Genomic DNA, 20,866 nt, shown 5'->3' with positions numbered 1-20,866 from the left:
AGAGAGATACATCTACTCTCATCCAACTATTCAGAGTTATGGGGAAGTGGGGAGGATTCGAGATTCTTCTTATAATCCCTACCTATACCCTCACTTCCAGAGATACCTGCTCCCACCAATTTCTGATCCTTTTGGAAGTTATGTGGATCAAATTGGATTGCTTGACAGTTTTGCCCACCCTCTGAGCTGAGGATTCAGCTAGCTTACTCAAATGTCACAGCTGGTCTTGCTATTTTCCAACTTTCAAAAATTTGTTCATATCATCTCTTCTCCTGTCTCTTTTTCCTTAAGTCCTTTCATATCATTTTAGTTGAGTCTGGGGAAAAAGCAAAGTAACTGCATGTGCTCACTCTATCATCTTTAACAAAAATCAATTTTATAGCATATCATTACAAACTTGAGTATTATACCTACTGTAATTATAAATTACTTAAGATATACACCATAATTCACTGTGCATAACAGTGCATCAAAACCCCACAACTGAAAACCAAAGTGGTCAAAAACAAAATTCCTTGGTATATTAACGAGTATTTTTAAGCCTACTCATAATGAAGATCTATCATTTCACTTCAACCAAACGGGTCACACTCATAAATAATCTGAGAGTACCGCTTTAAACAAAACCATGATACGTGCTAATACTATAATTCCTTTAAGTTCTTTTGCAGTTTTGATTTTTTAACACATTTCTCTCAGACTTTCACGACACAGACACTAAACTTCATGATTCCACATTTTCCTACCTTTTCCTAAGAAAGAACTCATACCTACTCTCAATTTTCTACTTTCTCAATAGAGAAAGCAAGGGCAATATATTCCATAAAAGTAAAGTATATATCTGAAATAAGCCAATAGCACTTACTGAGACGAAAATGGAAAAACAGCACAACAATAACAATATCAATAATGCAAAGATGGCAATACCTTTGTTATATCCAATAAAACATTTCTTTATGAACCAAAAAACTCCAAAGTGATCCTTCATTGAATAGAAAAGAAAGCAGTATTCTCAAGTTGTTCCTTAACTAATAAGACAAACTCATTATTACTTACTATCACTCTAAAATCCAATCCTCTAAAGATGTATAAAAATCCACTCTGGATTTATGAAGGAAACTCCTATGGAATTAATTCAGATGAGTCTTCAGAATTACAGCCCTTCTATTTATTTTTGCCCCTTTATTATTCTGACGGTATGGAAAACAGATATGTGAGTAAAGATAAACACATGATATTATTTTAGTACCAAAACAGTATTTAAATATTAATGAAATGAAGTACTGACATGACATTTTAAAGTGTATACTACCTAGAAGATGAACTACTTTATTTCTTTTCTACTTTAAGTCTTATAAATGAACTGACAAAAGATATCATTCTCCTTAAAATTTACACAGGGCAAACCTGAGACTAGAATGATCTCCAAAAGTTTTCATGCAGTTTTTAAGATGATTTTATGATTTTAACTAAGGCAAATTAACATCATATAAATGATGCACAAAGATGAATATATAATGTTATTAGCACCAACTTCAAATGAAATAAGTATCTCCACATAAATCTACTTGTCTAATACATAAAAAGGTTGATTCAAAGTCACTTGCCATTTTTGCGGGAAGGCTTCTGCACTGTCACTGGTGGGCAAGACTGGGCAGGTGCTACCTCCGAAGAAGCGGTAGAGCCTGTATGATGAGCCTTTACCTTGTCAGCCCAACTGACACCTGTGGGAGCCAGACGCGGAGCAGCCACTGTGCCAGGTGAACCCCTATGGAGAAAATGACAGCATTTAATAAATCAAATATAAGTTAAATTTTTAGATATATAGTTAATATATTTAAATTTTAAATGCATTATGTGTGCGTATGTGTATCCACATATATAGAATAACATACTACCATAGCAATTTAAGGCAAATATACTCATAAATTTATCTTGTTCTAATACTTCATTAATATACCATAACATAGTGCATGGGAACAAATATAACAAAAAAGCTCTCACCAGATTGGTTTAAAAGAAAATTTTAGTTAAATGGGGAATCTTAAAAAAATGCATATATTTTTTATTTAAAATTTTATTTTCATTTAAAACTCGTATCTTTTAATATAAATGTGCATTAATTTGCCAATTTATCAATGTAGGCATTATTAAAACAGGCTTTTTTGTGTATATTATTTCATACATGATGCCTCATTGACAATGTCCGATTTTGTTTTCTTTAAAATGGAGTGATACTTTAGTGACACCTATTAAATAATCTTAGTACACAATCCTCCTAAATTTTAATAATAATTTCCCCAATCTTTCACAGTTGTCCTATCCACTCCTCATCTGACAGCAAAACTTTAACAGTTCACTTTATGAAAGCTTTAAAACAGAAACAATGACTCTTTTACGCTCACATTTTAGTGGTTTACTTAATATTTAAGTTATGAGTTAATATATAGACAACTTGAATAAACAAGTTTGGTAACTAACTGCATAGTCTAAAGCATTTAACTCAACCAGTAAGAACAGAATTGAGCATATATACTAAAGTAAGCCTATAAAGCCACAATTTTTCAGCATGCTTAAACATGTTTTACAATGATAATAAACAGTATCAATTAATCCAATGACATAATACATGGAGATCAGTATGAGAACCTTTACTATGCATGCATTAAAGACTTCCAGGTTAAAATAAACCACGTACTATACAATACGCTGAACCACAGACCAATAGACTGCATTACAGGGAAATTTCCCTTAAACTGGTGATAGAATATAAAAACGTTTGGTTTTATTTGCTTATATGTCCTTCCCCCACTCCACTAAGGTCCAATTATTATAAGGTTCCAAAGTCCATCAACCTTCATCTAAGGCAATATTATCTAATAATCTCATATGAAAGCAAAAAATTGGTTCTACTGAATAACACTTTATGAGCTCTTAGTAAAGGCCAAGTATTGATACAATGCTAGATGCTTGTGATAGAGAAGATATGACAAACATCTTGCCTTAAAGAAGGTCATAATATAAGTACAAAGAGTAAACAAACATTAAAAATTTTAACACACTGAGGGTTTGAAGCAGCTGCTGTTGCGGGGCGGATAAGGCAAATCAGCAAGCCACTCCGGGAAGCCAGTCACAGGACAGCAATGCTTTGGACCTGCCATCAGCTTATGACATAAAAGATCATGTGTTGCAGAGACCCAGCAAGGAGGTCCACAGTGAGGCTTTTAGTTCTGAGGGAGCCCTTTCTATCCCTTGCTCTTGTGATGTGGATCCAGCTGTGTGGCTGACAGAGTCTTGGTGCTCCGGCCTGAGCCTCTGAGGTGGGAGAGCCAAATACAGAACACTGGACCATCAGAGATCTCCTGGCCCCACATAATATCAATCGGCGAGAGCACCCACAGACATCTCCATCTCAATGCTAAGACCCAGATGCACCCAACAGCCAGCAAATTCCAGTGCTGGATGCCCCATGCCAAACAACTAGCAAGACAGGGACACAACCCCAACCATTAGCAGAGAGGCTGTCTAAAATCATACTAAGTTCACAGACACCCCAAAGCACACAATCACATGTGGCCCTACCCACCAGAAAGACAAGATCAAGCCCCACCCACCAGAACACAGGCACCAGTCCCCTCTATCAGGAAGCCTACACAAGTCACTAAACCAACCTCACCCACTGAGGGCAGAAACCGAAAACAACAGGAACTACAAACGTGCAGCCTGCGAAAAGGAGACCCCAAACACAGTAAGTTAAGCAAATGAAAAGACAGAGAAATACGCAGCAGATGAACGAGCAAAGTAAAAACCCACCAGACCAAAGAAATGAAGAGGAATTAGGCAGTCTACTTGAAAAAGAATTGAGTAATGATAGTAAAGATGACCCAAAATCTTGGAAACAGAATAGACAAAACATAAGAAATGTTTAACAAGGACCTAGAAGAACTAAAGAGCAAACAAAGATGAAGAACACAATAAATGAAATTAAAAATTCTCTAAAATAGCAGAATAGCAGAATAACTGAGGCAGAAGAATGGATAAGTGACTTAGAAAGTAAACTAGTGGAAATAACTACCACAGATCAGAATAAAGAAAAAAGAATAAAAGAATTGAGGACAGTCTCAGAGACCACTGGGACAACACTGAATGCACCAACATTCAAATTATAGGGGTCCCAGAAGAAGAAGAGAAAAAGAAAGGGACTGAGAAAATAGTTGAAGAGATTATGGTTGAAAACTTCCCTAATATGGGAAAGGAAATAGTCAATAAAGTAAAGGAAGCACAGAGAGTCCCATACAGGATAAATCCAAGGAGAAACACGCCAAGACACATATAATTCAAGCTATCAAAAATTAAAATACAAAGAAAAAATATTAAAAGCAGCAAGGGAAAAGCAACAAATAACAAACAAGAGAATCCCCATAAGGTTAACAGCTAATCTTTCAGCAGAAACTCTACAAGCCAGAAGAGAGTGGCAGGACATATTTAAAGTGATTACAAGGAAAAACCCACAGCCAAGATTACTCTCCCCAGCAAGGATCTCATTCGGATTCAACCGAGAAATTAAAACCTTTACAGACAAGCAAAGTTAAGAGAATTCAGCACCACCAAACCAGCTTTACAACAAATGCTAAAGGAACTTCTCTAGGCAGGAAACACAAGAGAAGGAAAAGACCTGCAATAACAAACCCACAACAATTAAGAACACGATAGAACTGCCATACAACCCAGCAATCCCACTACTGGGCATATACCCTGAGAAAACCATAATTCAAAAAGAGTCATGTATCAAAATGTTCATTGCAGCTCTATTTACAATAGCCAGGACATGGAAGCAACTTAAGTGTCCATCAACAGATGAATGGATAAAGAAGATGTGGCACATATATACAATGGAATATTACTCAGCCATTAAAAGAAACAAAATTGAGTTAGTTGTAGTAAGGTGGATGGACCTAGAGTCTGTCATACAGAGTGAAGTAAGTCAGAAAGAGAAAAACAAATACCGTATGCTAATACATATACATGGAATCTAAGAAGAAGAAAAAAAAAAAGGTCACGAAGAACCTAGGGGTAAGACGGGAATAAAGACACAGACCTACTAGAGCATGAACTGGAGGATACAGGGAGGGGGAAGGGTAAGCTGTGACAAAGTGAGAGAGTGGCATGGACATATATACACTACCAAATGTAAAATAGATAGCTAGTGGGAAGTAGCTGCATAGCACAGGGAGATCAGCTAGGTGGTGTGTGACCACCTAGAGGGGTGGGATAGGGAGGGTGGGAGGGAGGGAGATGCAAGAGGGAAGAGATATGGGAACAGATGTATATGTATAACTGATTCACTTTGTTATAAAGCAGAAATTAACACACCATTGTAAAGCAGTTATACTCCAAAAAAGATGTTAAAAAAATAAGAACATGGTAATAGGAACATACATATTGATAATTACCTTAAATGTAAATGGATTAAATGCTCCAACCAAAAGATATAGACTGGCTGAATGGATACAAAAACAAGAAACGTATATATGCTATATACAAGGGACCCACTTCAGACTTAGGGATACATACAGACTGAAAGTGAGGGGGTGGACAGAGATATTCCATGCAAATGGAAATGAAAAGAAAGTTGGAGTAACAATCCTCATATAAGACAAAATAGACTTTAAAATAAAGACTATTACACGAGACAAAAAAGGCCACTACATAATGATCAAGGGATAAATCCAAGAAGATATAACAATTGTAAATATTTTGCACCCAACACAGGAGCACCTCAATACATAAGGCAAATGCTAACATCCATAAAAGGGGAAATCGACAATAACACAATAATAGTATGGGACTATAACACCCCACTTCCACCAATGCACATATCATCCAACATGAAAATATATAAAGAAACACAAGCTTTAAATGACACATTAAACAGGATGGACTTAATTGATATTTATAGGACATTCCATCCAAAAACAACAGAATACACTTTCTTCTTAAGTGCTCAAGGAACACTCTCTAGGATAAATCATATCTTGGGTCACAAATCAAGCCTTGGTAAATTTAAGAAAGTTGAAACCGTATCAAGTATCTTTTTCTGACCACAACGCTATGTGACTACAAATCAATTACAGGAAAAAAAAATGTAAAAAATACAAACACATGGAAGCTAAACAGTACACTACTAAATAACCAAGAGATCACTGAAGAAGTCAAAGAGGAAATCAAAAAATACCTAGAACCAAACGACAATGAAAACACAATGACCCAAAACCTAGGGAATGAAGCAAAAGCAGTTCTAAGAGGGAACTTTATAGCAATACAATCCTACCTCAAGAAAAAAGAAACATCTCAAATAAACAACATGACCTTACACCTAAAGCAATTAGAGAAAGAAGAACAAGAAAACCCCAAAGTTAGCAGAAGGAAAGAAATCATAAAAATCAGATCAGAAATACATGAAAAAGAAATAAAGGAAACAACAGAAAGATCAATAAAACTAAAAGCTGGTTGTTTTAGAAGATAAACAAAATGGATAAACCATTAGCCAGACTCATCAAGAAAATACAGAAGACTCAAATCAACAGAATTAGAAATGAAAAAGCAGAAGTAACAACTGACACTGCAGAAATACAAAAAATCATGAGAGATTACTACAAGCAACTATATGCCAATAAAACAGACAACCTGAAAGAAAAGGACAAATTCTTAGAAAAGCACAAGCTTCCGAGACTGAACCAGGAAGAAATAGAAAATATAAACAGACCAATCACAAACAATGAAATTGAAACTGTGATTAAAAATCTTGCAATAAACAAAAGCCCAGGACCAGATGGCTTCACAGGTGAATTCTAGAGAATTCATTTGGAGCAGAGCTAAAAACACCCATCCTTCTCAAACTTCCAAAATATAGCAGAGGGAGGAACACTCCTGAACTCATTCTATGAGGCCACCATCACCCTGATACCAAAACCAGACAAAGATGTCACAAAAAAAGAAAACTACAGGCCAATATCACTGATGAACACAGATGCAAAAATCCTCAACAAAATACTAGCAAAGAGAATCCAACAGCACATTAAAAGGATCATACACCATGATCAAGTAGAGTTTATCCCAGGAATGCAAGGATTCTTCAATATATGCAAATCAATTAATGTGATACACCATGATCAAGTAGAGTTTATCCCAGGAATGCAAGGATTCTTCAATATATGCAAATCAATTAATGTGATACACCATGATCAAGTAGAGTTTATCCCAGGAATGCAAGGATTCTTCAATATATGCAAATCAATTAATGTGATACACCATAAAAATAAATTGAAGGATAAAAACCATTTGACATCTCAACAGATGCAAAAAAAGCTTTCAACACAATTGAACACCCATTTATGATAAATACGCTCCAGAAAGTAGGCATAGAGGAAACCTACCTCAACATAATAAAGGCCATATATGACAAACCCACAGCAACATGGTTCTCAATGGTGAAAAACTGGAACCATTTCCTCTAAGACCAGGAACAAAACAAGGTTGCCGACTCTCACCAAGATAGTTCAACACAGTTTTGGAAGTTTTAGCCACAGCAATCAGAGATGAGAAAGAAATAGAAGGAATCCAAATCCGAAAAGATAAAGTAAAACTGTCACTGTTTGCAGATGACATCATGATACTGTACATAGAGAATCCTAAAGATGCACCAGAAAACTACTAGAGCTAATCAATGAATTTGGTAAAGTAGCAGGATAAAAATTAATGCACACAAATCTTTTGCATTCCTATACACTAATGATGAAAAATCTGAAAGTGAAATTAAGAGAACACTCCCATTTACCATTGCAACGAAAAGAATAAAATACCTAGGAATAAACCTACCTAAGGAGACAAAACACCAGTATGTGGAAAACTATAAGACACTGATGAAAGAAATTAAAGACAATACAAACAGATAGAGAGATATAGCATGTTCTTGGACTGGAAAAATCAACATTGTGAAAATGACTATACTACCCTAAGCAATCTACAGATTCAATGCAATCCCTATCAAACTACCAATGGCATTTTTCACAGAATTAGAATAAAAAATTGAACAATTTGTATGGAAACACAAAAGACCCTAAATAACCAAAGCGATCTTGAGAAGGAAAAACGGAGCTGGAGGAATAAGGCTCCCTGACTTCAGATTATACTACAAAGCTACAGTAATCAAGACTATGGTACTGGCACAAAAACAGAAATACAGATCAATGGAACAGGATAGAAACCCCAAAGATAAACCCACGCACATATGGTCACCTTATCTTTGAGAACGGAGGTAAAAATATACAATGGAGAAAAGACAGCCTCTTCAATAAGTGGTGCTTGGAAAACTGGACAGCTACATGTAAAAGAATGAAATTAGAACACTTCCTAACACCATACACAAAAATAAACTCAAATGGATTAAAGACCTAAATATAAGGCCAGACTCTATAAAACTCTCAGAGAAAAACATAGGCAGAACACTCTATGACATAAATCACAGCAAGATCCTTTTTGACCCACCTCCTAGAGAAATGGTAATAAAAACAAAAATAAACAAATGGGACCTAATGAAATTTAAAAGCTTTTGCACAGCAAAGGAAACCATAAATAAGATGAAAAGACAACCCTCAGAATGGGAGAAAATATTTGCAAATGAAGCAAGTGTCAAAGGATTAATCCCCAAAATATACAAGCAGCTCATGCAGCTTAATATCAGAAAAACAAACAACCCAATCCAAAAATGGGCAGAAGACCTAAACAGACATTTCTCCAAAGAAGATATACAGATTGTCAACAAACAGATGAAAGGATGCTCAACATCACTAATCATTAGAGAAATGCAAATCAAAACTCCAATGAGGTATCACCTCACACCAGTCAGAATGGCCATCGTCATGAAATCTACAAACAATAAATGCTGGAGAGGGTGTGGAGAAAAGGCAATCCTCCTGCACTGTTGGTGGGAATGTAAATTGGTACAGCCACTATGGAGAACAGTATGGAGGTTCCTTAAAAAACTAAAAATAGAACTACCATATGACCCAGCAATTCCACTACTGGGTATATACCCTGAGAAAACCATAATTCCAAAAGAGTCATGTACCACAATGTTCACTGCAGCTCTATTTACAATAGCCAGGACATGGAAGCAACCTAAGTGTCCATCAACATATGAAATGGAAAAAGATGTGGCACATATATACACTGGAATATTACTCAGCCATAAAAAGAAAATGAAATTCATTTGTAGTGGTGGATGGACCTAGATTCTGTCATACAGAATGAAAAAAGAAAGAGAAAAACAAATACTGTATGCTAATGCATAAATATGGAATCTAAAAAAAAAAAAAAAAGGTCTGATGAACCTAGGGGCAGGATAGGAATAAAAGCGCAGATGTAGAGAATGGACTTGAGTACATGGGGAGTGGGAAGGGTAAACTGGGACGAAGTGAGAGAGTAGCATTGACATATATACACTACCAAATGTAAAATAGATAGCTAGTGGGAAGAAGCTGCATAGCACAGAGAGATCAGCTCGGTGCTTTGTGACCACCTAGAGGGGTGGGATAGGGAGGATGGGAGGGAGATGCAAGAGGGAGGGGATATGGGGATATATGTGTACATATAGCTGATTCACCTTGTTATACAGCAGAAGCTAACACCATTGTAAAGCAATTATATTCCAATAAAGATTTAAAAAAATATTTTTAACACACTGAAAATCTAGTAATATAAGTATATGCAAGGTTCAGCAGTAACAAGAGTTAAAAATGACTGTGACACGGTGGGGTGGGGTGGACAGTGAGGGGAGCAGTAAGAAGTCATGAGAAAAGGGTAAGTTTTAACAGAAAAAAGATAACTGACCAAGTAAACTACTCACCAATCCTCACACTACACATCAAATGTTAAGATTCACTCTAAAGAACTAAAGTCCAAATAAATTTTTGTCTTTAAAAACAAATTTTGCCAGGGAAATTTAAGGAAAACAACAGTGATGAATGTGATGAACAATATCATAGCTGACAGAGCTGTGAAAAGCATTTTGGGCAAACAGGGGCTAACTTAAAAGGAAAAGTTGGAGAAGCTGCCTCAGGAGGCAAAAAGGAGAAATGCTGATAAGTGCTTAAGTAAAAAGAGTTGCCTCAGGGTTTCCCTAATCTCTCACCTCTGACTGACCTTGAGGCTCTGAGGAAGCAGGAACTGACAGTAAAGGCAGAATTGTAAACTCCAGAGCACGGAAGACATAGTGATCACATGTAAGACCAGACAAGAGCTAGGAGATTTACTGGTTCAAGGCGATTTACTGATTCAAGGCATTTAAGGAAACCTCTGTCAAATCATTAGTTGACAACTAAGATAACTGAGCAGAGACTTTAGTGACTACACATGACAAAGAACATAGACTTCAGAAACCTAGTTCAAAGAAGTCACTAAACAAACAAATAGTAATAAAACCACCACCACTAAACAGCCACAACAACAAATCCTGGAAAGGGTAGCAATCTGATCCCCAGAGCTGTTGCATTATATGATTTAAAATATCCACTTTTTAACAAAAAAAAACCCATAAGATATGCAAAGAAATAGGAACGTATGGCTTACTCACAGACACACAAAAAGAACAGCAACTGAAAGAGGTCCTCAAGGAAGCCTGAACTTTGGACTTACTAGACAAAGACTTTACATAAGCTATTATAAATACATTCAAATAATTTCTAAGAACAAAAGGCAACCACATCTAAAAATAAAGTATGATAATGTTTCATCAAATACAGAATATCAATGAAGAGAGATTAAATATAAAGAAGAACTACATAGATGTTCTGGAGTTGAAAAGTACAATAATGGAAACGAAAAATTCACCAGAGGGGCTCAACAGCATAACTGAGCTCGCAAAATAAAAAAATCAGCAAATTTGAAGAGAGGTAAAGTGAGACTATCTAACCCAAGAAACACAAAGAAAAAAGAATGCAGACATTTGAACAGAGTCTCAAAGACCTGTGGAACACCATCATGAGTACCAGCACAGGTATAGTGGGATTCCCAGAGGAGAGAAAGGGACAGAACGAATATCTGCAGAAATAATGGGCAAAAACTTCCCAAATTTGATGAAAAACATTCATCTAAAAATCCAAAAAGCTCAACAAACCTAAAGTAGGATAAACTCAGAGATCAACACCTAAATACATCATAGTCAAACTACTGAAAACCAAAGACAAAGAGAGAATTCTGAGAGCAGCAAGAGAAAACTGAGGCATCTCATGAAAGGATTCCCAATAAGAATAACAGTTTATATCTCACCGGAAGCCATGGAAGCCAGAAGGCAGTGAGAGGACATAGTCAAAGTGCTAAAAGAAAACGACTCTCAACCAAGAATTATATGCACAGCAAAACTATGCTTCAAAACCTGAAGAATAAGATATTCTCAGATAAACAAAAAAAGAAAAAATGTCACTAGCAGACCTGCGCAATAAGATATATTAAAGGGAGTTCTTCTGGTTGAAATGATAGGACACTAGACAGTAACTTGAATCCACATGAAGAAATAAAGAGGACCACTATAAGTAACTACATAAGTAAATTCAAAAGACAATACAAACTTATTTTTTCTTCTTTTCTTCTCGCATGTGATATAAAAGTCAACTGCATAAAACAATAATTATAAAACTGTGTTGATGAGATTATAATGTATAAAGATGTAATCCATATGATAATATGGATAACACAGTTTATGATATATTTAGATCATTTGTTGTGAAAGAAATTGCCATTTGATGTTATAAATCATTTAGCATGAAATATGTTTATGAGTTTTAATTTTTGGATCCTAATTACGTTTGAATATATAACATTTCCTGAAACTTAAACTTTACTCTCCTGGATTTTTTTAACTTTTTATTCAAACAATTTCAAACATAAACAAAAACATATACATGGATATATTTATAGTGAAATACCAGTTTTATAATACTATATTACCCACAAAAAAATTATTTACTGTAATGCAAGCCTCAGTAGGCTTTTTTGAGTTCATCTCACCCAAAATTTAAGCTTCTTCGAGCATTTGACGTTACACTTATTCTATCTGTTGACGGACTTGGAATCACATGACGTCCTGGGGACATCTTCTTTACTTCCCATGCCAATGAAGTTGGTCTGCCAATTCAAGACATACAGCAGATTAACAGAGAAAAGGGGTGGCAGGGGGAGGGGTAATCTAATCTTTTCTCTTGGTTGTTAGTGCATGAAAACATAAGCAGGTCACAATTTTGCCCTAGTTCATTGATTTCCAGAAAGTTACCATATTACCAGTGAGTAATCCCAGATGATGAATGGTCCAGGATTTTCCACCCACTACAGCATAGCAACATAACCGTAATTATCTAAAAAAGCGCTATGGGGTTACAAAGACAGGATATAAACTACTTATATTTTAAAAGCTTCCATACACCCAGCTAAAAACACATTAAAAAGGCAATGGTACTAATTCTGGCTGCTTGTGTCTAATATCCTTGGAGAGCTAAGTGTGTAGAACCGAGATCAAGACAGAAGTACAGTGATGAGGGTTAAAATGTAGAATACACAGGAAAATATGAAGTCTTCGTCCTCTACCTCTTAATCACCCGTGAGAGTGACATCATAGACATTTCACTACTCTTTGCTACAAAAGCTAACTATTCCTCCCTCTTCACTGGCCCCACAACCAATCAGTTGATAGGATGCACAATCTCTACTAAAATGTTTTTTCTGAAGCAACATCTTCTTTATCCTTATGCCCTCAATCAGACCTCCATAACTCCCCAAATCTCCTTGCCTCTTACTTTCCATTTAATCTAGTGATTGTGATTTTTTTCCCATTAAAAAGTGAAATTTATTGTTAGAAAACAAGAAAATTCAGATAGATGATTATCCAAATAAAGTCAAAAGCTTTTGATAATTTATTGCTAAATCGCCTTTCAGAAAGGTTGTAGCAAATTACACTTCCACCAGATGAAAAGTGCCCATTTTACTTTAACCTTGCTAATAGTTGGTATCTTGTCTTAAAATTTTCGTTGGCTTGTGAAAGAGACAGCATTGCTTGCAAAGTCTAAAATATTTACTATCTGGCACTTTACAGAAAAAGTCTGCTGACTCCTGTGCTAGAGTTTCAGTCTTTGATGAGTTCTTTTTCCTACAAGGATGTCAATAAAGATGTTTAGTTGAAAAAAAAAATTCACTGGCAAAATGGTATTTGCTTTTGTTTTTTAAATTATAATACATTTACTATCATTACAAGTGAGGCTGAACTTTTTCACCAGTCATTTAAATTTCATCTTTTGGGATTTGTACATTGGTATCTACTGCCCATTTTAGCCACTGATATTTGCATCATTTTCTAATTGATTTGCAATAATTTACTACCACTACTATTATTATTACTATTATGGCTACAAATCTTGTCACATAGATGACATAACTATTTCACTTGTAATTATTTTTTTATGTAGAAAGGCATATTTTCTTCCTGTTAAATCAAGCCTATCGATATTTTCCTTTGTGCTTTTTGCCTTTGTCTTACAAAGTCCTTACCCACAATAAAAATACATAAATATTTATCTATATTTTCTTTTCTAAGTATGTACAACTTCAGTTTTTACATTTACATTTCAAGTCTGGGTGAAATAAATTTTGATGCATGATTTGAGGAATGAAAGATGGATAATGCCATCTACAGGAAATTTAAGGTTGCTTTCTATATCTGGGATCCGTCTCAGGAGGCAAAAAGGAGAAATGCTGATAAGTGTTTAAGTTAAAAGAGTTGCCTCAGGGCTTCCCTCGTGGCACAGTGGTTAAGGATCCACCTGCCAATGTAGGGGAAACATGTTCAAGCCCTGGTCCAGGAAGATCCCACATGCTGTGAAGCAAAGAAGCCCATGCACCACAACTACTGAGCCTGCGCTCCAGAGCCCACAAGCCACAACTACTGAAGCCCACGTGCCGCAACTACTGAAGCCCGTGCAGCTAGAGCCTGTGCTCTGCAACAAGAGAAGCTACCGCAGTGAGAAGCCCGCGCACCGCAATGAAGAGTGCCCACGCTCGCCGCAACTAGAGAAAGCCTGCACACAGCAATGAAGACCCAACACAGCCATAAATAAATACCCAATGCAGCCATAAATAAATAAATAAATAGTTGCCTCAAGTATATTTTTGTAGGACATGAATAGCTGTTGGACTTGGCCTCACAAGCTTTCTCAATACAATCTTCAACATAGCCACTGTTAGCTTGGAGTTTGCAAGCAAGAAAATAAAAAAATCTAGTTAGCTTTTTTAATGCACTAATAGTTATATTACAGACCCTTTTTGGATAAAAGGAACAGGAACTCCATCAAGTTAAATAAAAAAGAAAAAAGTAATAAAGGCTTACTGTAAGGATATAAACTGTAAAATGTCAAGGACATCCTCAAGGTGGCTCATGATTAGCCACCTGGAAGAGGCAGGCTTTAAAGCAACACTCTTAAACTCTCAAAGACCACATGATTTCTCTCATTTCTGCCTCTCTCTGTACACTATTCCATTTTCTTTGAAATTGCTTTCCTCTGCTTATCTTTACAAGGGCAATGTAGTCACCAATCACAAATCAGCGTGATGATCTCTTAACTTGGTTCAACCCAGTGAAGGAATGTACCCCCCACCCCTGCCCAATCTAATCACCTATTACCAAGGGGTAAAGACGAAACTGCTTGTTACAAAGACAACTAGGCTTGACCCACCCAGGGACAGAGTAAAAAATTTTCATTGTGAGAAAAAAATATTAAAAGGATCAACATATCATGGCTTCCTTGAATTTGGTTTCCTGGGAATCAAGACTTCCTGGATTTGTCTCTTGGGATTCCTTCACTCTCTTGATTTCCCCCTGGGGCTGATACACTAGGATGGGATAAAAGATACGTTCTCTATAGGATGGTTCCACTCACTGAGACTCAACCAAGGTTAAATCTAAGGGAAAGAGGCAGCCTAGGCCTGTTTTCTCTGGGTAAAAAGGCATTATTGTAGCTCCATGTGAAATGACCCATTTCACAAGGGCTCAGGTTTCACTTTTAAGTCTAAACGAAATAGTAAATTGTTCTTTTGCCTTTGCACATAACCAAAATGATACTAAATCCAGTTGGATTACCTATCTCTGGAATATCTCTCAACTCTCCTTAGTGCCTTTACTCTAGTCTGAGTAGCCATCATCTATAAACTATACTGATGAACCTCAACCTTCCCACACTACAGCCAGAAAGATCTTTTAAAAACACAAGCCTGGTATGTGGTTTCCTTACTTAAGAACCTTTACGGCTCAAAATAAAGTCTAAGGTTTTTATCGTGTCTACAGAGTCCTACATAATCTGGTCTCACCCTACCTCTCTAGGCTCCTCTCATGCCACTTTTCCCCTGCTCTCTTCACTCCAGCCCTGCTAAACTCTAAATTCTTGACTACACTGTGCTCTCTTCCACCTCCAGGATATCATATACCATCACCTCTACCTGGAATTACAATTTTCTTCTCTCCTTGTCAAGCTAACTGCTTCTTGATATTTCTGCCTCACTTAAGTGTAACCTCCTTCTCCTTGGGGAAGCCCTCCTGGACTTAACAAACTGCATGATGGTGCGTTTTCTTATACTCCCAAAGTATACTACATTTCTTTAGGATGACACTTTGTACACTGGTAAGTGTTTCCTGTCAATGCACTGTGCACTTCATGAGGGCGGGGACTATGTCTGTTTTCTTCGCCACAATAGTCCCAGAGCCTAACACATAGCACTCAGATGTTGTGTGCTGATTCTAAATGAAGGTTTCTAAAATTATTCATTATTCCCCTCATCTCATCAATTTTCCTCAGTGCCTACTACATTAAGAAGAAATATTATACCTTTCCCTACATGCTGTCACTTCACACACTCTGCACTTCTATAGCTATCCTTATTCCCTTCATCTGAAGGCCAACCACTTTGTTAAAATCCATCACTTTCTTTAAACACTTCTGTATTTTCCATGAAATCTTTCCTGATCTATCCCCCAAAAGAAATATGACCCTGTCTTTCACTGAACATCTATAATAGTTTGTCATAGTAGTAAGTTCTATTTTATTCGACCTTTAGACTGAAAATTCATGAAAGGAGTAAATGTATCATATTAGGCAATTAAATTTCTGTACCAGATAAAAGTGCATTGTACTAGTAGGTACCCGATAAATACTTGTTACTGAACTTGAGAAATGCAGCTCCCAACTTTAAGATTTTTACAAGTTTCAAATTAAGCTGAGATCAAGTTCACTGTCTATTTTAATAATTGTTTTTGAATCTGCTGTCTGCTATAAATATAAAGACCAGAATTCATTACCTGCTTTGAGCATCTGTCTTCTCTAGCTTTTCCTGAAGTTGAATCCAGTCAATCAACGCTTTGAAATCTCTTACATAGTTATCCAGCATCATTAGCACCTCCTAATTCAAAACAAACAACAAACATTAGATTCCATTCTGAAACTAAAGAGTTTCAAGAAAAAATTTTAGAGTAAAAGGACTTCGGAATTAATATTTTTTACACTATATATACTCCTCATTGAGGAAGCAGCAAAACCTACGGATATTTTTTTGAGGGGGGGTTGTTTTATTTTCATTCTCACTCTTCAGTAAGAAATTAGGTGAAGCTGACAGTCTAAAGACCAAGAAATGGTATTGATATTCCTTCTCAAGACTTTCTCAACTGACCATTCTTTTAACCTTTTTTTATTGTTAAATTTAATAAACAGAAAAGTGCACAAAACATAAATGTATACATGAAGATGCTCAACATCACTATTAGAGAAATGCAAATCCAAACTACAATGAGGTACCACCTCACATCAGTCAGAATGTCCATCATTACAAATTCTACAAACAATAAATGCTGGAGAGGGTGTGCAGAAAAGGGAAGTCTCCTGCACTGTTGGTGGGAATGTAAATGGATACAGCCACTATGGAGAACAGTATGGAGGTCCCTTAAAAACTAAAAATAGAGCTACCACATGACCCGGCAATCCCACTCCTAGGCATGTATCCAGAAAAAAACATAATTCGAAAGGATGCATGCACCCTGATGTTCACTGCAGCACTATTTACAACAGCCAGGACATGGAAGCAACCTAAATGGCCATCAACAGAGGAATGAATAAAGAAGATGTGGTACATATATACAAGGAATATTACTCGGCCATAAAGACGAACAAAATAATGCCATTTGCAGAGACGGGGATGGACCTAGAGATTGTCATACAGAGTGAAGTAAGTCAGAAAGAGAAAAATATTGTATATTAATGCATATATGTGGAATGTAGAAAAATGGTAGAGATGAACTCATTTGCAAAGCAGAAATAGAGTCACAGATGTAAAGAACAAACCTAGGGTTACCAAGGGGGGAAGGAGGGGTGGAATGAATTGGGAAATTGGGACTGACATATATACACTACTATGTATAAAATAGGTAAATAATGAGAAACTACTGTATAGCACAGGGAACTCTACTCAATGCTCTGTGGTGACCTAAATGGGAAGGAAATCTAAAAAAGCATGGATATATGTATGTATGACTGATTCATTTTGCTGTACAGCAAGAAACTAACACAACATTGTAAAGCAACTATACTCCAATAAAAATTTTTAGAAAACAAACATAAATGTACAGATAAATTGTTTCAAAGCAAGGAACCATGCAACCACCACCCAAGACAAAAAATCTATTAATATCAGTCTCTAAAAGTTCCCTGATGTCCCTCTCCGAATCACTATTACACCCCTGTTCCAAAATAACCACTGCTTTGACTTCTAATAGTTTAATTTTGCCTGATTTTGAAATTCACATAAATGAACACATAGAGTATGTATTACTTTGTGGCTTCTTTTGTACGTTTACCACGTTCATTCATATTGCAGAGTGTACCTGCGATTCATTTACTGACACTGTCCAAGGTCACTACTAAACAGTATTCTAATGTATTAATATTGGGTTAGCCAAAAGGTTTGTTCGTTTTTTTCCGTAAGATGGCTCTAGTAGCACTTAGTTGTCTTTAACTTCATTTGAAACAATTTTGTTAGGCTGTATGTGACAGCTGTCGTATCAGAGTGCATTTTAAAAAACACATCAAAACTGGTGAATTTTTGTGTAGCCATTTCAATACTGAAGATGGAAGAAAAAAAGCAACATTTTCGGTATTTTATGCTTTATTATTTTAAGAAAGGTAAAAACGCAACTGAAACACAGAAAAAGATCTCTGCTGTGTATGGAGAAGTTGGCTGTTGAAACGTGTCAAAAGTGGTTTGCAAAGTTTCGTGCTGGAGATTTCTCACTGGATGATGTGCCATGGTCGGGTAGACAAGTTGAAGTTGATAGCAATCAAATCGAGACATTCGTTGAGAACAATCAGTTATACCACGTGGGAGATAGCCAACATACTCAAAATATCCAAATCAAGTGCCAAAATTCATTTGCAGCAGCTTGGTTATGTTAATCGCTTTGATGTTTGGGTTCCACATAAGTTATGGGAAAAAAACCTTCTTGACCATATTTCCACATGCAATTCTCTACTTAAATGTAATGAAAACATTCTGTTTTTAAAACAGATGAAAAGTGGATACTGTACAATAATGTGGAACGGAAGAGATCGTGGGACAAGTGAAATGAACCACCACCAACCACACCAAAGGCTGGTCTTCAACCAAAGAAGGTGATGATGTGTGTATGGTGGAATTATAAGGGAGTCCTCTATTATCCTCCTTCCGGAAAACCAAACAATTAATTCCAACAAGTACTGCTCCCAATTAGACCAACTGAAAGCAGCACTCGACGAAAAGCGTCCGGAATTAGTCAACAGAAAACACATAATCTTCCATCAGGATAATGCAAGACTGCATGTTTCTTTGATGACCAGGCAAAAACTGTTACAGCTTCTCTGGGAAGTTCTGATTCATCGACTGTATTCACCAGACACTGCATCTTCAGATTTCCATTTATTTCGTCTTTACAAAATTCTCTTAATGGAAAAAATTTCAATTCCCTAGAAGACTGTAAAAGGCACCTGGAAAAGCTCTTTGTTCAAAAAGATAAAAATAGTTTTGGGAAGATGGAGTTATGAAGTTGCCTGAAAAATGGCAGAAGGTAGTGGAACAAAAGGGTGACTACGTTTTTCAATAAAGTTCTTGGTGAAAATGAAAAATGTGTCTTTTATTCCTACTTAAAAACTGAAGATGGAACTTCCCTGGTGGTCCAGTGGTTAAGACATCGCCTTCTAATGCAGGGGGTGCAGGTTCACTCCCTGGTCAGGGAGCTAAGATCCCACATGCCTTGCAGCCAAAAAACCAAATCATAAAAACAGAAGCAATATTGTAACAAATTCAATACAGACTTTAAAAATGGTCCACATGCAAAAAAGTCTTAAAAAAAAAAACAAAAACCAAAGGCACTTTTTAGCCAACCCCAAATTTATCCAGTTTATTGGTTGGTATTCGTTTCAATATTTATTTATCCAATATTTACCCAATCTAATGTTGATGAAGATTTAAGTGATTTCCAAATTTGGGATATTACAAATTATATGCTGTTATTCATGTACATGTCCTATGCATATGTGTATATATTTCTGTTGAGTGTATGACCAAGACTGTAATTGCGGAGTCACAGATTAAGCATGTGTTCCACTTTATTTTTTTAAGTTTATTTTATTTATTTTTGGCTGCGTCGTGTCTTAGTTGCAGCACGCAGGACCTTCATTGAGGCATGCGGGATCTTTCACTGCAGCACACAGGCTTCTCTCTACTTGTGGCGTGTGGGTTTCCTCTTCTCTGGTTGTGGCACACAGACTCCAGGGTGCGTAGGCTCCGTAGTTGTGGCGCACGGATTTCAGAGTGCATGGGCTCTGTAGTTTGTGGCATGCAGGCTTTCTAGTTGAGGCGCGTGAGCAAAGCAGTTGTGGCACATACGCTTAGCTGCCCCACGGCATGTGGGATCTTAGTTCCCTGACCAGGGACTAAACCTGTGTCCCCTGCATTGTAAGGCGGATTCATTACCACTGGACCACCAGGGAAATTCTAACGTTCCACTTTAGTATATAATACCAAACTGTTTTCCAAAGTGGTTGCCACTCCCACCAGCAGTCTATGTGAACTCTACTTGCTGCACACCCTCACCTACACTTGGTATTGTCCATTTGGGGTCTTCTTTGTTTTTAACCTGAGCCATTCTGGTTGACGGGGGTGTAATGGGTTCATTTTGGTTTTAGTATGTATTTCTCTGATTACTAATGATTCTCAGCACTTTTTCATATGCTTACTGGCCATCCTTTTTGTGAAGTGCCTGTTCAAGACACTTCCCATTTTTCTAGAGTGTCAACTGTCTTTCTCTTTTTGATGTGTAGAAGTTCTTCACATTTTTTGGATATGTGTCTTTTGTTGATTATATGTGCAGCACATATATACTTGCCTTTTCACCCTCCTAATGGAATGGAATTTTTGATGAACAGAAATTCCTAATTTAAGGTAGTCTCATTTATGAGCCTTTCACCTAAAGACTGATGTAGCAATCTTTTCCTACCACAAGGTCAGGAAGATATTCTTCAAAATTATCTTTTAGAGCATGGGTCTATTTCTAGAATCTCTCCTCTGTTACACTGGTCTGTTTATCTATTCTCATACCAGTACCAAACTATCATACGTTGCTACAGCTCTAAAGTAAATCTCAAAACTCAGTAAATTCTCCAACTGTATCTTTGACTTCAAAGTTGTCTAGGCTAATTCCAGGCTTTTGCATTTCCATATAGATTTTAGAATCAGCATGTCAATTTCT

General features: G+C 36.6%; 1 protein-coding gene across 2 annotated transcripts in view; it reads right to left on the bottom strand.

The window, feature by feature from the left end:
- The window catches only part of SCAPER (S-phase cyclin A associated protein in the ER), a gene marked incomplete at both ends in the record, with an annotated part of 359,493 nt that extends 343,008 nt beyond the window's left edge, over positions 1–16,485 (bottom strand). For both annotated transcript variants that reach the window (XM_079700316.1, XM_079700317.1), the window contains 3 exons: positions 1,608–1,768; positions 12,067–12,183; positions 16,394–16,485. In XM_079700316.1, the coding sequence (XP_079556442.1) occupies positions 1,608–1,768; positions 12,067–12,183; positions 16,394–16,485 (370 nt within the window). The remainder of the gene's footprint in view (positions 1–1,607; positions 1,769–12,066; positions 12,184–16,393) is intronic.
- Between the last annotated feature and the right edge of the window lie 4,381 nt (positions 16,486–20,866).

Source organism: Hyperoodon ampullatus, assembly GCF_949752795.1.
Source record: "Hyperoodon ampullatus genome assembly, chromosome: 3".
Taxonomy (NCBI): Eukaryota; Metazoa; Chordata; class Mammalia; order Artiodactyla; family Ziphiidae; genus Hyperoodon; species Hyperoodon ampullatus.
Note: the sequence above shows the minus strand (reverse complement) of the source record. Positions and strands in the feature narration are given on the sequence as shown.